Genomic DNA, 14,710 nt, shown 5'->3' on the forward strand with positions numbered 1-14,710 from the left:
AATGTAAGCTCCTGAAGAGATTGTTTTGCCTTGAACGTCAGAGATGCTTAGGCAGTGCTAATTATGAAAAGACATTCTCACCAAATTTATTTTCTAGAGATTACTTGAAGAATCATTGAAAAGTGAAGTAGAAAAAGATATTGAAGAGTTAGAAACCATCGACAAAGACATCGTCAACCCTCTAGAAAAATACATGAAGATCATCCAACAGAATAAAGAACAGGAATCGGTAAATAAGGTGAGAAGAATTTCTAAAGTACAGGAAGAGGGCATATGGTAAAATAAATTAGTATAATGTGTGATTCTGTAATACCACAAACAGTCAATCATAGCCCCTTTAATAAAAACCACATTTATAGGGGCACCATTTTATCATCTCATAACAGAGATTAGGCATGGTTATTTCAGTTAAAATTTTTCTAGAAATTTCTGTGGCATTTGTTTTAGTTATATGTCATGACAATCAAACAACACAATTTAATAGAAATTAGTTGTTTTTTTTTTTATTTTAAAGAGGGAAAAGCATAGTCCCTGCCTGCCTCTATACAACCCTTATATTTGGGGGCAAACTAAGGAATTTTTAAATACACTTTAGACAAGTAACTGAATACAGTAGAATTGTTGTAGTAACTTAGTACTTGAGAATACAAACTATAGGTAATTATTGTGCTATGCTATTAAAAAGACTAATTTATCAACTATTTTTTTTTTACAAAATTTACATAACATGCCAAATATAGAAAATATTTTACATTTATTATTTTCTCTCCTTTTCAGAGCTCAAAAAAGGAGGTTATGGAAGAAGCATCAGTAGAAGAAACCCTGTTGTCTAATGATAAAGCTGACAGGTATGATATTCCAAGCAAAATTAACACTAGTGTTGCTAAGTTTAAGGTGTATGAGAGGCTTATCTTGGCTGTTAGGTCATGTTTGAGCTCTTTGTGATTTCACCAAATTGACCAGTTGTTTTGATGCCGTATAAGCCTGAGTGAACATAGTCTAGATAATGAATTGTAAAGTTTAGGGAAGTGCTATGGATCATGAAAGAAATTATGTCTCTCCCTCAGAAATCCCCAAACCTGACCCTTGAATCTCTAGATACTTTCTAAAAGCTAATTTGTCTAATTATCCTTTCACCTCTTTTCCCTCTTTAGTTTGTCAGCTTCTGAAGAGCCAGACGACTTTTGGTGAGGTATGCTTCACAGGCTCATACTCAACACTGTGATGTAGCAAGTTTAGGCCCAGGTTTTCACTGTTGTAAGTCAGAATATTTAATAAAGATTTTACATAGAAAATCTAGATGAGGTTACAGATTTCTTAATGGGGATTGTCTTCAAGAACTTAGTGAGAATCATTTACACAAGGTGCTATTGCTATTTAGTATTTCTCTTCCCTTTAAAATAATACCTGGTTTGGTAAAGTTATCAAGGCATTTTGGATCATAATGTTTCCATTTTTCTTAAAGTAACCTTCCATTTATATGGAGGACTAATATTAGCTACAAGACTTAAGCACACAGATTAAATTATCTCCCGTCTTCAGTGAACAACTCAATAACATGTTAACTTTTCGTGCTAATCAAGTTGAGCTTTCAAAACCCATACCCTTAGCCAAACAAATTACTTTCTTTTCTTTTTAAAAAAGCATGTTTCCCAACTTTTTATAGCTACATACCTTTTCAGGGAACTTATGCAACCTGGAACTGTTTTTATTGTTTGTATATAATCGTTAGGTTAAAAGAAGTTAATTCTTCCAGAGAATGTCAGATGATAGAAAAATCAATTTTCCATTATAAGTATACAATATAGAAAAATTACATTGTGTTTCATTTTGCTCAGAACTTAATGAGAAGGTTGTTTTGTTTGTTGGGTGTTCAGAGCTGTGATTTCATTGGCCTAGGGAAATTGCAGTGAGGGAACAGGACAGATGAACTGTTCTACAACTCGAGTGCCTTTCTGAGTAAAGTTAAATGATTTGCTCAGAGTCACACATACTGTGTCAATGGACACCCAGGTCATTGTGACTCCGATTCTGGCTATCCACTATGCCATATTGCCTTCCTCCTAATAAAGAGAAATCACCGTCAGTTTTTTTAAAGTGGTCTTTAAAAAAAACACCCTACTGTAAATTTATAATATGTGATATTTCATAAAGAATTAACCATCTACTAGGATATGTAGAAATCTGCAATCATTAGGAAAATATTGATGCATGTAAACATAAGCCTGTATTGAAGAATTAAAATATGTGAAAGAGCATGCTATAGTAAAAGGTTTTCAGAAGCAATTCTCTATTTGTCACTGATCTAGATGAAGATAATTTCTTTGGAATGCCTAGAGAATGACTGAAATCCTTTTAATGTCTTATTTCACTTTCAGGTCTACTCATTTATACCATTTGCAACCTTGGGAGAATAGTACTTTGCTTGCTACTAGTTGCTATTAATTCAAGTTTCCCAAGCTATAAATGCTTAAAATTTTAAAATAAATTATATTCAGTTTCAAGAGATTTAACTTAATTTTATGAAAGGACTTAGGAAGGTATAAAACATAATTAGGGTGCTTGTAATACATCCAAGTGTAGGATGGTTTGTGTCAGAGCTGATCATAAGATGTCATCGTTAGGGTTGCAAGGAGAACAGCAGTTAATGTATTATTTGATCATGCTTCACAATAGATATACAAATAAGAATCTGTCAATTTGGCCCTTAAGCCTAGATTACAAGTATCGTTATGTAAAATCCTGACTTGTGACTATACTGAAAATGTTTAGATATACAATTACTGACAGGAGATCACAATCACAGTTAAGTATAAATAAAACCTTGCCGAGCTGACATTACTATATTCATTGCTGTTACACATCAGCCCTTGATTTTAAAAAAGCAACCCAATGATAACATTTCTTTTTTACCCTATTTATGGACTTGATGTTCCTAGGATTTCCAAAAGTTAAATATAATAGATGAATGTATTAAACGCATTATAACGATATTATAAATATGCATAACTTTGAAGCACCTTTACTTAAGACAGTTTCAAAGGCAAACTGTTCCTTCCTGAGGTCCTTTCACCACGTCAGTAGCAAGTCTTGTCATAAAAGTCTAGGCCCTGTTGGTCTCATAGGCGTATGTCCTCTAACACTGTTGATAAACGTAAGTAATTTCCAGTGAAATTTCATTTGAAAATCTTATAGTTCCATGGAACTATGAGATACCAATATCATATAGCAAGCAAATGCAGTTTTTGCAAAATACAATCCAATGAGTTACAGAGCTCTCTTCAATTATTCTTGCATTAAATAAGATTTTTACCAAAACATGCAATGCTCCAACAAACATTTTGTTAATTACTATGAAATTACAATACATTTGGTTATGATATTATTTATCATGACAGTCATTCCAAAGACAAAGTCAAAAAAGGTTTATGTATGCTAAAACACCAAATGAAGGAAGCTATAATTTTATTTTATTACTATCAGTACAGCCACAACTATTTTTGCCTAGATAAAATCTTAAAATAAGCATACACATGTTGGCTCTATTATCTACAAATATTTATTGTAACACTTGAATATAACTACAGGAAGCCCTTGGCACTGATAGAAAATATTGATTCACTGTTAGGTTACAAAAATTTATACATAGCAAAATTTAATGATCTTTACATAAAAAATATTAGACTACTTAAAACAAAACTTTGAGAAACTCCCGGTAATAACTACCTAGACTTAGAAAAAGAATTAGGCTTTAAGACACTGTCTCCATTACTCTTCTATGAGAACACTGGACTATATGACAGCACCAGCACTGCTATGAAAAATATTTAAGTCTCCTTCATGCAACAGGAAAACAAACACTTAAATTATTCTGTCACTTCCTCTACATAGAAGAGAGCTTCCCCCAATGTAAAAAGGGTTAAACTAAGCATTTTAGGTATTTAATTAAATTTAATGATTCAGATGAAATGTAGTACCTGATAAAAGATCAGTTTTAATAGATTCTAAGTAAATGTATGCTTCCTTTCATTTTTATACATTTTCACATAGGTATGTGTTTTAATATCCAGGAAACAGTCAAAGCACAAGTTACTTTAAACATGAATATACAGTGGTTAACTTTATATTATGTAGCTTCTTTTAAAAAGCACTGATATACCCAACAGCTATATTTATCATTTCTTAAAGAACAACACAAAATTTACCATCACTAATACCCAATAATCACTTAATGCTTCTGAAACAATGATTTTGAAGGCAAGTTTCTGTTAAATGGCTTAAACTCTAGCAGCTTTCTTGCTGAACATCGAACTTCATTACTTTGGGGTCATAACTAAGATTTAAAGAAAGCAAAATAAATATAAATTCTGATTCAGGTATCAAGTTCTAGAAAAGTTAGGAGGTCTATGGTCTACCTACAATTTGATTTTAGATAGCTGGTATGAAACTTCAAACTCACTATCTAGACCATCTATGAATGGTTTTTGATGGTGGTCATTTTAATAAGGTAACACTTCTTAATTAAGAAAGGAAATTTTTGAAATGAGGTACCATGAAGAAGTCATGGTCATCTCTTATATAAATTCTTAGAAATTTAGAAGAAATTTACATTAAGGCAAAGCTGGCATTTATGAAGGAAAAAAAAAAAACCATTACTGGGTCGCACTGTTTTATTAAAACTGAATGATGTATAAAACAAATTCTACAGGGCTTGCCCAAGAATTAGAATCTAGGTTGTTCCAGCAGTAAGTATGGCAGAATTATGTTGGCTCATTGAGGCATTTCTGAATAGTTTCCTTCTGACTGGCTCAGGGAATTACTGTGTCCTATATGAGGACAAATCAGAAAGCCAGCTCACTAGGAGAGGAAAATTAAATTTAGTCACCTTATGAAAAATGTATAAGAGTCAAAATTTAAATAATGTCAACTGTCAGAAATGGAACTCGGTGGGTAGGTAACTGTGGGCATTTCTATGTGTCTAGATGAACTTCCTGTTGCTGGAAAGGTGAGAGCTCCTGCTGAAAAGCAGAACTGATTCCCATCGTTACAGTGACCACAGCAACAGAGGCAAAGTGAAATGTGGGAATCCCATTAATCTCGAAAGGGTTAACAATCATTGTGTCAAAAGTGTTGCCTTTTAAAATGGCTGATGTGAAACCTCCAGTATCTGTTCTAAAGGAAGAAAGATTTACCCAGTGGAAGGTTTTCCTAGAAACAAGTCCCAGGAGCTCGACAGTGAAGTTTTTGTACTCCTATATGAGTTTGTTTGGTGGGTGCACATCTGTACTGCAGAGCAGCCATGTGATGATTTGTCAGAGCTTATAAATTCTTCTGCTGAATTACTCTGGCCAACATTTATGTGTAAGAATTGAGCTGTTCTTTTGAGCGAGACTGGATGTCCTGGAGTTCCTGTTCTTCTTTTGCTTTGACATCCTGGTAGGCCTGCATTTTGCTCGCATCCTTTAAGTAAGCCCAGTTAGAAGACAGTATCATGAGGAAGTGGATCTGCAAGAGAAGGGTGAGCAGGATGGCTAGTGAGCGTGTCAAAAGGCAGAGCAAGCGGCTAGTCAGATTAACAGGCGGTCTTTAATGCGAGCGGGAGGCTATGCTAGAGCGATGCACGTTCTGCTACTGAGGAATCAGGGTCAGCAGGAATGGCTTCCTGAATGTCAAGCATGCCTTCCTATTTTGTTTAATATTAATGGGCTGAAGAGAAGTTAGTTAGTAAACAAGGAGCAACTTAAATGGCCAAGGTTATGAGAAAAAGTGTAAGTGAAAAACAGCAAAGCACTTTTTGCCACTTGGGGAGTGCTTAAGTCTGATGCACAAATCTGGGAATGCATGAAGTCGGCGTTGGGACTTCAAAATAGGTGTACACTGACATTTCTTACAAGGTAGGTAAGAACAAATCTTCCCTCCCCACAACTGTAAACACTGTTTATTTTGTGTAAATAATGAAAAAAGCTACAGTTTTAACATGAGAGAATTTAAATAGTGAATGTAAAAACCCAAACTAAAAACTATAAGCAAAGCATGCAGTCTCTGGATTAACAGATTTTAGTGGTGACAATTGACAGCTACATTTTTCATTTTAGAACTCTCATTTCATTCAATGTCTGAGTCCATAAGAAAATTACTCATTACAGCTGATGGAACAACCACATTTCTTCCCAACTCCTTTCCTTCATGTTTCCTGTAACACAATTCTGCATCTTATGACCTTTTTTTCTCATTTCCTTTTCAACATTTTTAAGTTGCTCAGGTCTTTGCACAATTTCTCTTCCCACGAAAACCTTAATTTGCATTTCAAGAACTGGCTACTGAGAAATCAGTTACTACTGCACTGAAACACAAGATTTAAGGTGTCATTTATCAATTTATTTTGAAGATAGGGAGGGAGGCTTGAAAAGACTGATTGTGTTGCGCAAAATAGAAGAATAAATTCCTTTAATGGAGAAAAGACAAATTTTTACATAAATTTCTATCTTGCTGTGTTTGGGAATTTTTAGTTGGTGTCAAACTACGTGACTTTCCAATGTGCAAAAATGTTTTAAAGGCTTTAAAAAAAAATGTAAAATTACTTTTTCTAAAATGAGTGATTCCCACCCCTCCCAAGAAACATGACAAAAACAATATTAAAGCCCCAATTTTAATAGTTCTCTTTCATCTCATTTTTAGCAATTCTGTTGGGATTTTTTTGTTTGTTTGTTTAAATGTTTGAAATCAGATTGAAAGGCAAGGAAAAAATGAGGAATGAGGCAGGCATTCCAGAGTTCCAGTATTTGATCTAGAAGTAACTGCTTTAGAAAAAAAGCAGCTAGATGTTAACTCCCAATCCTGTTTTTAAAGGATGCTACCAGTGTCAGTAAAATAACTGAATCCTCTCAGAAATGCAGGTAATAGCCAGATCTTACCATTCTATAATTCATATACAATAAGTCACTTTATTAATTGACTATGCTAATTGTTTACTGAAGCTATTTACAAATTATGGTCACAAAACTTCAAAATCTAGACTCTGTTTTAGTCTATGGTGTCAGTGGTAGTTCAAGCCACACAATGTAGCTCTAAAATTCTGTATTGGCCTTATTTCAATTTAGAATTTAGTGCAGCAATCTTCCCGACTCTTAAACTTCAAAACCGCATAGTTATATGTAGTAGCCATCATGTAGATCAGCTGGTGGAAGAGAACAGAATACAGGACAGTAAGACACAGGTGGCTGAGAGCGAAAGCCTCAGCTACTTCACAATGGTTCATTTTCAGTTAATATTCTACGTGCTTTCCCCTTTCAAACCATGAGTAAAAAGGGTTTTCTCACCAAGAGACTGGGGTTTTGCCCATTTACTTCATATATACACGTGTATCTCACCTCTTCAATTCTAGGCTGTACTGACTTACAAATTGATACCACTTTAAGAAGCCAATAAATAGACTGCATTTGAAAGACCAACTGAAGATTAAAAAACAAGGTCAGTGGCACAAGAAGTGAAATCTTTCCCTTCAGTTTCCCCAAACTTTAGCCCTTTTACTGCCCTTTTAAACTAGGGACAGAACCAAGTCAATTCCAAAGAGAAGAAATGATTTTGGCTTTGCCTGGTACGAAATCTTAAGAGCCTCTGAGATACCCCTTTGTTCTACCAATCTTACCTGCTTTTCCTTCCTGACAAACCTGGACCATCACAAACTCAGGATGTATTTATTCTTGAAGCTACAAAACCCAGGACACAGCTCAACCACATGATCTGTCAGCCATTATCAGTAGGCCAGGGTGTTTTAGCTATATCTTCTGCTGATAGGTTCTCCTCTTTCTACATCATGCAACTGAGGATCATCCATAGTCTATACCGAGGCGATTAACAAGTTACATACAGCACAAGGAGTGTACAGATGTGAAACTTAACTGTCTGAATAGTGGTGGTTTTTTTCCAGCAAGATGATGAAAGCTAAAAAGGAAGGTTTGTTATTTTATACATTGGGGAGAAGATAAGACTAAAGGGCTTCAGGGAGAGCATTACTCACCAGTGCGATCACAGTGGCACCAGCTCCAGCACAGGCTACGATGAACAAGTGATAGCTCATATAGAACTAGGAGAGAGCAGCATCAGTGCATCGACATGAGCATCTTAGTCCACAGTTAAGCACATTCTGTAACAGAGCTTAGAGGGATGCTAGAGTTCCACCACTTTTGTGTTAAAATCCTGATATAGGTGTGTGCCACTTTTAAGAAACCTGGGAAGTAGAATTCTAAACCTTAAACATGTATGATAGAGAGTAATTATTCACTTGACTAAAGTATTCTCTTCTACTAAGGATTCTTTTAATAAAATCTAGCATTTATACAATGCTTTAAGGTTTATTAAATGCTTCAGAATAACCCTTGAATGTAGGTTGGGAGATATGTTGTAGATGAGAAATACTATTTCATAATTTCACAGATAAGAAAACTGAGACTCAGATTTGTTTAAGCGATTTAACTAATCTACCCCAGATTACAGTTAAAGTTGGAGAGCTAGTCGATAACTCTGGGTCTTGTGACTTTAGGTCCACTGCTTTTTTTCATATGCAATGCTTTTCAAACATTAAATACTCCAGAATGTTTTTGGTTTTTGAAGGGGAGAGGGGAAAGGGAGGGGGATTCATTTGTTTCAAAGCAGACCATAGGCTTCATTAGGAAAGATGATTTAAAATTTAAGCAATTTGAAGCCATGGTGTTAGGAGTAGATGACCACCTAGATCAAATAATAAAGCATCTCTGGAATTACTACATGAAGGTTTTTTTTTTTAAACCTTGCTTTAAAAAATTTAATATATACATTTTCTTGGCACCCCTATTAGTAAGATGGAATTAGAGAAGAGTAGCGCTGGAAGGGACTGGAGATGTCTTAGTCCAAATAAGTCGTAAAATGATGAGGCTGAACTAAGGGGACTGTGAGGTTTTTTCTAACTTGAGATTTATCAACCTGCCCTTTGACCAAGGGAAGCTGAAGCCTGAAGAAATCAAGGGTCCAAGGTCTCTCAGTAAGTTGGAAACAGTCTTACAATGTTGCTGTATTCTCACTGTAACAATTGGTGTATTTCAAATAATGCTTGAGGAGGAGAAGCATTTAGCTAAAGTTTTAAAGTTTGTATGAATCAGGAGGTTCGTATATTCATAGGATTGGATTATGATGCTGTCCTGTGTCTCTTCCTGAAACAAGTTCAAATATCTGAATGCATTCATGAATGAATGAAAGAAAGAGACATTTGACAAACATTCACTGTGTGCAAACTAGCAAGCTAAGGATGGGGGATACAAATAGAAAGGTAAGGCAGTCCCTGATCTTAAGGACCTCGTAGCAACACCTATAATTCTAGATGGAGGTTCAGAACTGACCATTCAATCCTTTGTATACCAGGCTTATCACAAGCATTCTCTTGCACTTCCCATCATGTGCAATTAATTAGCATACATCTTTAAAAAGCAATTATGATTGCTCTTCTATGAAAAAATTTGTCAAAATAGTTCAAAGGAACAGAGAAAAATCGTGCAGAAGGTGTCCTGTGTTGATCACTAAAGGAGTGACCATCAGCCAGCTGCACTCTGTTCCAGCCACCTTCAGGAGTTCTTTGGTGTAGGTGTGGAGGGAGGTCTCCGTCCGCTGGAACTAGCTGGAAATGCTTTTCATTTCCATCTGATTACCATTATCACCATGATTAATGTTACCATGACCAATATTACCATGGAAATAGTTATTGATCTTGCAAACCTGACTTACTGAGAGATACCACTTCTCATGTAGTAAGCACGACTATGACCACTGTCACTGCTACAGCCAGCGCTCCTATCTCAAACTCCAGTTTTTTCTTCTGTAATCTAGTTCTGAAGTCCACCAAAGTACACCCTCCCTCACCTCAAAGCTCGTTTCAGATCCTCCAGGGGTGAGAAAGAAAAATGGTGTCCAAGAAAGAAAAAGCTATTGCATGAGCTTTAGTTTCCTCATCTTTAAATATGTAAGATAATATATAATAACTACATAGTAATAATATAAAATGTCCTGTTGTTAGGACAATGGCTTATAAACCATAAAGCACTATATAAATGAGTAATTGTCAATCTTTTCAGATTATAAAATTCCTCAAGTGCAGGAAAATTTTCTTATTTTTAACATTACTTTGTAAAGAAAGTTAAGGTCATCCCAGATAATTGAAGAATCTCTGTTATTTCTGAAGACTTGTACACAAGGCATTCCTCAAATACATAGGAAGGCCTCTCTTAACAGAATTAACCCCATCAGTCCTGCACCCTTTCTACTTAAGGAAACTCAGTTTCCCAACCCAGTTTCAGAAACGACATGCCCAGCAGCTGATAACCACTATACCTCATTTGTGTTGCAGATGCTTTCTAGTGTTGAGCCACATGCCCTGCCTGGCAAAGCATTCCAAGGGATGATACCTGCAACAGCGAATCCCAAACTTATGTTAGATTACAACAACAAATATTATTATGGTTTTCATAATCAATCTTACTGCTTCAGATCTGTCGTAATAACAATATTACTATTACTAATAAACACATTCTATCACTTTTTATGGGCAAGTCTTGTGCCATTGACACATAAATGAGACATATCCCTAAAATAGCATCTGTACCTACCCTTCCTCTTGGGCTACATTCACTTGGCATGTCATCTGGGAGATAACAAAAAGGAATAAGAGATTCCTTAAACACGAATTGGAACAAAACTTGTTGACTTTCAGAGGGCTCCAAACCCATGCTGTCAACCTATTATAAAAATCTTTGTGATACAGCATGACTTATGTGGAAATGTGTTTTGCATGATTATAAATGTATAATCTATGTCAAATTGATTGCCTTCTCAATGGGGATGGGACAGGGAGAAAGAGAGGGAAAGGATTTGAAACTCAAAATTTGAAAAAAATTGTTTTACATGTAATTGGGGGGAAATAAAATATTAAATTAAAAAACAAAATAAATCTTTATTATACATGTACATTTTGTCTAAGTGAGGCTGATTTTTTGCAGATAGGCTTTTGAGTATAGTACTACCCATTGCAGTAAAATGCTAAGGTTAGGAACTGTAGTAGGATTCATAAAAAAAAAAAGTTTTTTCTTAAAATTACAATAAAACTCCATCATGATGTTCCTTTTCTGGACCACAAATTCCATTGTATACATGTTCTGTGTAGTTTATATATAGCTATAACATAGGAAGCTAAGTTTTTAAAAATCTTCATACCCAAAGCCAAAGTCATAATGTACTTCTATTTTATTTCAAAATAAACACTTTAGGCATTTTAGAGGGGGGCGGAGTAGAAGCAGGACCTCCACTGGGCTCTGGCTTCCACCTTCCCCAATCCATGTAAAAGGGGACTCTACACAAACTTTGGAGCTGCAGAACCCACAAAATGACAGAGAAGCTAACCTCCTGCTGAGGAAACCCAGGAGGCTGGCAGGAATCGCCCAGCACTCTGGGAGCCGAGCCCAGGCCTCCGTGAGCAGGAAGTTTTAGCCCCAGAGTGGGCCTGACCAGCTGCAGGCCAGAGGGACTCCAGATCACCAACAGTTGTGGCCGTTTCCAGATTTATCAACATATAGATGTGAAGAACAAAGTGAGAGGTCAGTGTAGTCTGGACTTTGGGACCCAGTAAGTGAGAGTGCATGGCTTTTGCCCCTGGGGTGAGAAGCCGCTAAGCCACTGGCAACAGCCAGCGCCACGTGGCAGCTTCAGCTCCTGGCCTGCAGAGTGTAGGGGGACCAAGCAACCAGTCTGAGGGGTAATCGCTCTTGCTTTAACCTTCTTGGATCTGGATTGCAGTCTAGGGTGGAGGTCCTGGGGTGTATGTCCAGCTTGCGAGAGCATGTGGAGACCTCAGAGAGGGTACCCATCTAATACCTCCGGCAGCTGAGAAAACCCCAGCGTTTGGGACAAAAGCTCCCGTCTGGTGGCAAGGGTCCCACTGTGGCAAAAAGCCCAGGGGTCTTTTTGAGGGGCAAGATGACCAGGCAAAGGAAACAAAGCAGACAGAAGATTCCCACATTAGACTCCTATTTTGGGGACAAAAAGGAGCAAAGCATGGAACAGGAGGAAGACAGTGAAGTCAGAACTCCTGCACCAAAAGCTTCAAAGGAAAATAAGAGCTGGTTACAGGCCATAGAGGACCTTAAGAAGCAGATAAGAGAAGTGGAGGAAAAATTGGGAAGAGAAATGAGAACGATGCAAGAAAACTACAAAATGAGAGTCAGCAGCCTGACTGAGGAAAATCACACCTTAAAAAATAGACTAACTTGGGGCGGCCAGGTGGCTCAGCGAGTAAGAGAACTGGCCCCAGTGTCGGGATGACCTGGGGATCAAATCCGGGCTCCGCTACTTAGCAACACACCCAGAAATAACTGGCTGTGTAACCTTGAGCAAGTTACTTAACCCTGATTGCTTTAAAAAAAAAAAATAGACTAACTCAAATTCCAAAAGAGGCTCAAAAGGGCAACGAGGAGAAAAATACCTTAAAAAGCCGAATTTGCCAGATGGAAAAAGAATCTCAAAAGCTCACTGAGGAGAATCATTGCTTCAGAATTAGATTAGAGCAAATGGAAGCTAATGACTTTATGAGAAATCAAGATGCTGTTAAACAGATCCAAACAAATGAAAGAATAGAAGGAAATATGAAATATCTCATGGGAAAAACCACTGACCTGGAAAATAGATCCAGGAGAAATAATTTAAAAATTACTGGACTTCCTGAAAGCCATGATCAAAGTAAGAACCTAGAAAACATCCTCCAGGAAGTTCTCCAAGAAAACTGCCCTGATGTTTTAGAACCAGGGGGCAAAATATAGGTTGAAAGAATCCACCAATCACCTCCTGAAAAAGATACCAAAATGAAAACTCCTAGGAATATTATAGCCAGCTTCCGGAATTCCCAGATTAAGGAGAGAATATTACAAGCAGCCAGGAAGAAACAATTTGAATATTGTGGAAACACAATCAGAACACAGGATTTAGCAGCTTCTACACTGAGGGATCAAAGGGCTTGGAATATGATATTCTGGAGGTCAAAGGAGCTGGAATTAAAACCAAGAGTCACCTACCCAGCAAAACTGAGTATCATGTTTCAGGGGAAAATATGGTCATTCAGTGGAATAGAGGACTTTCAAGCATTCTTGCTGAAAAAACCAGAGTTGACTAGAAAATTTGACATTCAGATACAAGAAGCATGAGAAGGTAAACAGGGAAAAGAAATCATAAGGAACTTATCAAAGTCGAACTATTAACATTCCTACATGGAAAAACAATCATTGTAACTGATGAAACTTTTCTCACTAGTTTAAGGGATTAGAAATATATATATATGAGGGTATATGGGCATATGGATACATATGTGAATGTATGTATATATGTTTACAGGTATACATAGATAGAGGGCACAGGACCAATTTAACAGGAAGGGATGATACTTATAAGGTGAAATTAAGAGGTGAGAGAGGAATATAATGAGAGGAGATGGGGAGAGACAGATTGGGGTAAACTATTTCATACAGAAGAGAGAAGGGAAAATGGTTACAATAGAGGGGAAGAATAGGAAGGCAAAAGGGAATGGGTCAACCTTATTCCCACTGAATTTGGCTTGAGGAGGGAATGAAATACACACTAAATAGGGTATCTCACTCTACAGGAGAGTAGGGGGAAAGGGGATGAGAGGGAGAAGGATGGAAGGGAGGGCAGGCTGGGGGGCAGGGAAGTTGGAAGCACCCACTTTTGAAAAGGGACAGGATCAAAGTAGAGAATAGAACAAGTGGGAGGTGGGATAGGAGGGAGGAAGTACTAATACTATACTATATATCTACTATATATTTACTATATATCTACTATGTTATTGTTTTGCATTAGCCACACATGTACAACCTATACTGAACTGCTTATCTTCCCAGTAAGGGTGGGAGACAAGGGAGGAAGGGAATGTATCTGGAATTCAAAGTTTTAAAATCAAATACATATATATATATACTATTATTAATACTATTTTACATGTAATTGGGAAATTATAAATACAGGCACTGGGGCATAGAGATCCACTGGAAAAGTCGAAAGGGGTATGGGAGAAAATATGGGAGAAAGTAGACTGGAGGAGGGGATATCCTGTGGGACTACTATTTTCGGATGGTGGGTAGGGGAAAAATGGGGAGAAAATTTGTAACTCAAAATCTGGCAGAAATGAATGATGTAAATCAGAAGTTAATAAAGCATTTGGGAAAAAAAGAACAGTCATTTTAATTATATACCAAAAATATAATCAGCCTACCCTTTCCCCAGGAGATCAGTAGAGAATAGAAGCAAAAATAACTTTAACACTCCCTACCACCTTGCCATAGGCACAGAATAAATCTTGAAATCACTTAGTGAATAGATGAATATTTACCAGAGTTTTAGACAGATACATGCCATTTTCAGGATAATGTGAGATCATAGGATTTCCAGTTTACAAGCTCCTATACTGAGCAAATACAAAAAAATGACAGTGTGTGTGGGGGGGGGACCCTATGTAAATAATTTGTTCTCAAGCATGTGAAAAATATTTAAGAGTCATTTAAAAATCAGCTTAACTCAACATGGGTCTTTCTCTGTTTTTAATCTGGAATAAAAAGAAAAAAACCCCACACTGAGCACTGGTTTTATGGGAAGAAATGTGTCCAAAGGCACTTTGAAGAAGAAG

At 36.7% G+C, this 14,710-nt stretch overlaps 2 protein-coding genes across 11 annotated transcripts in view; one reads left to right on the forward strand and one right to left on the reverse strand.

Annotated features, from left to right (window-relative positions):
• The window catches only part of OFD1 (OFD1 centriole and centriolar satellite protein), a 344,344-nt gene extending 343,045 nt beyond the window's left edge, over window positions 1–1,299 (forward strand). For all 5 annotated transcript variants that reach the window (XM_069100608.1, XM_069100609.1, XM_069100607.1 and 2 more), the window contains 3 exons: window positions 98–238; window positions 778–848; window positions 1,155–1,299. In XM_069100608.1, the coding sequence (XP_068956709.1) occupies window positions 98–238; window positions 778–848; window positions 1,155–1,191 (249 nt within the window). In that variant the 3' untranslated portion in view covers window positions 1,192–1,299. The remainder of the gene's footprint in view (window positions 1–97; window positions 239–777; window positions 849–1,154) is intronic.
• A 2,242-nt stretch (window positions 1,300–3,541) lies between these two features.
• The window catches only part of GPM6B (glycoprotein M6B), a 225,879-nt gene continuing 214,710 nt past the window's right edge, over window positions 3,542–14,710 (reverse strand). For 4 of the 6 annotated variants that reach the window (XM_069100614.1, XM_069100616.1, XM_069100617.1 and 1 more), the window contains 3 exons: window positions 10,360–10,433; window positions 8,021–8,086; window positions 3,542–5,505 (listed from right to left, as the gene is read on the reverse strand). In XM_069100614.1, coding sequence (XP_068956715.1) covers window positions 5,356–5,505; window positions 8,021–8,086; window positions 10,360–10,433 — 290 coding nt within the window. In that variant the 3' untranslated portion in view covers window positions 3,542–5,355. Of the gene's footprint in view, window positions 5,506–5,923; window positions 7,178–8,020; window positions 8,087–10,359; window positions 10,434–14,710 lie in introns of those variants that run through there. The other 2 variants (XM_069100615.1, XM_069100612.1) reach the window with 1 other exon arrangement.

This window comes from Petaurus breviceps, unplaced genomic scaffold (genome assembly GCF_028583685.1).
Source record: "Petaurus breviceps papuanus isolate PSGF00001 unplaced genomic scaffold, PetGlider_PUasm1.0 419, whole genome shotgun sequence".
Lineage (NCBI taxonomy): Eukaryota > Metazoa > Chordata > Mammalia > Diprotodontia > Petauridae > Petaurus > Petaurus breviceps.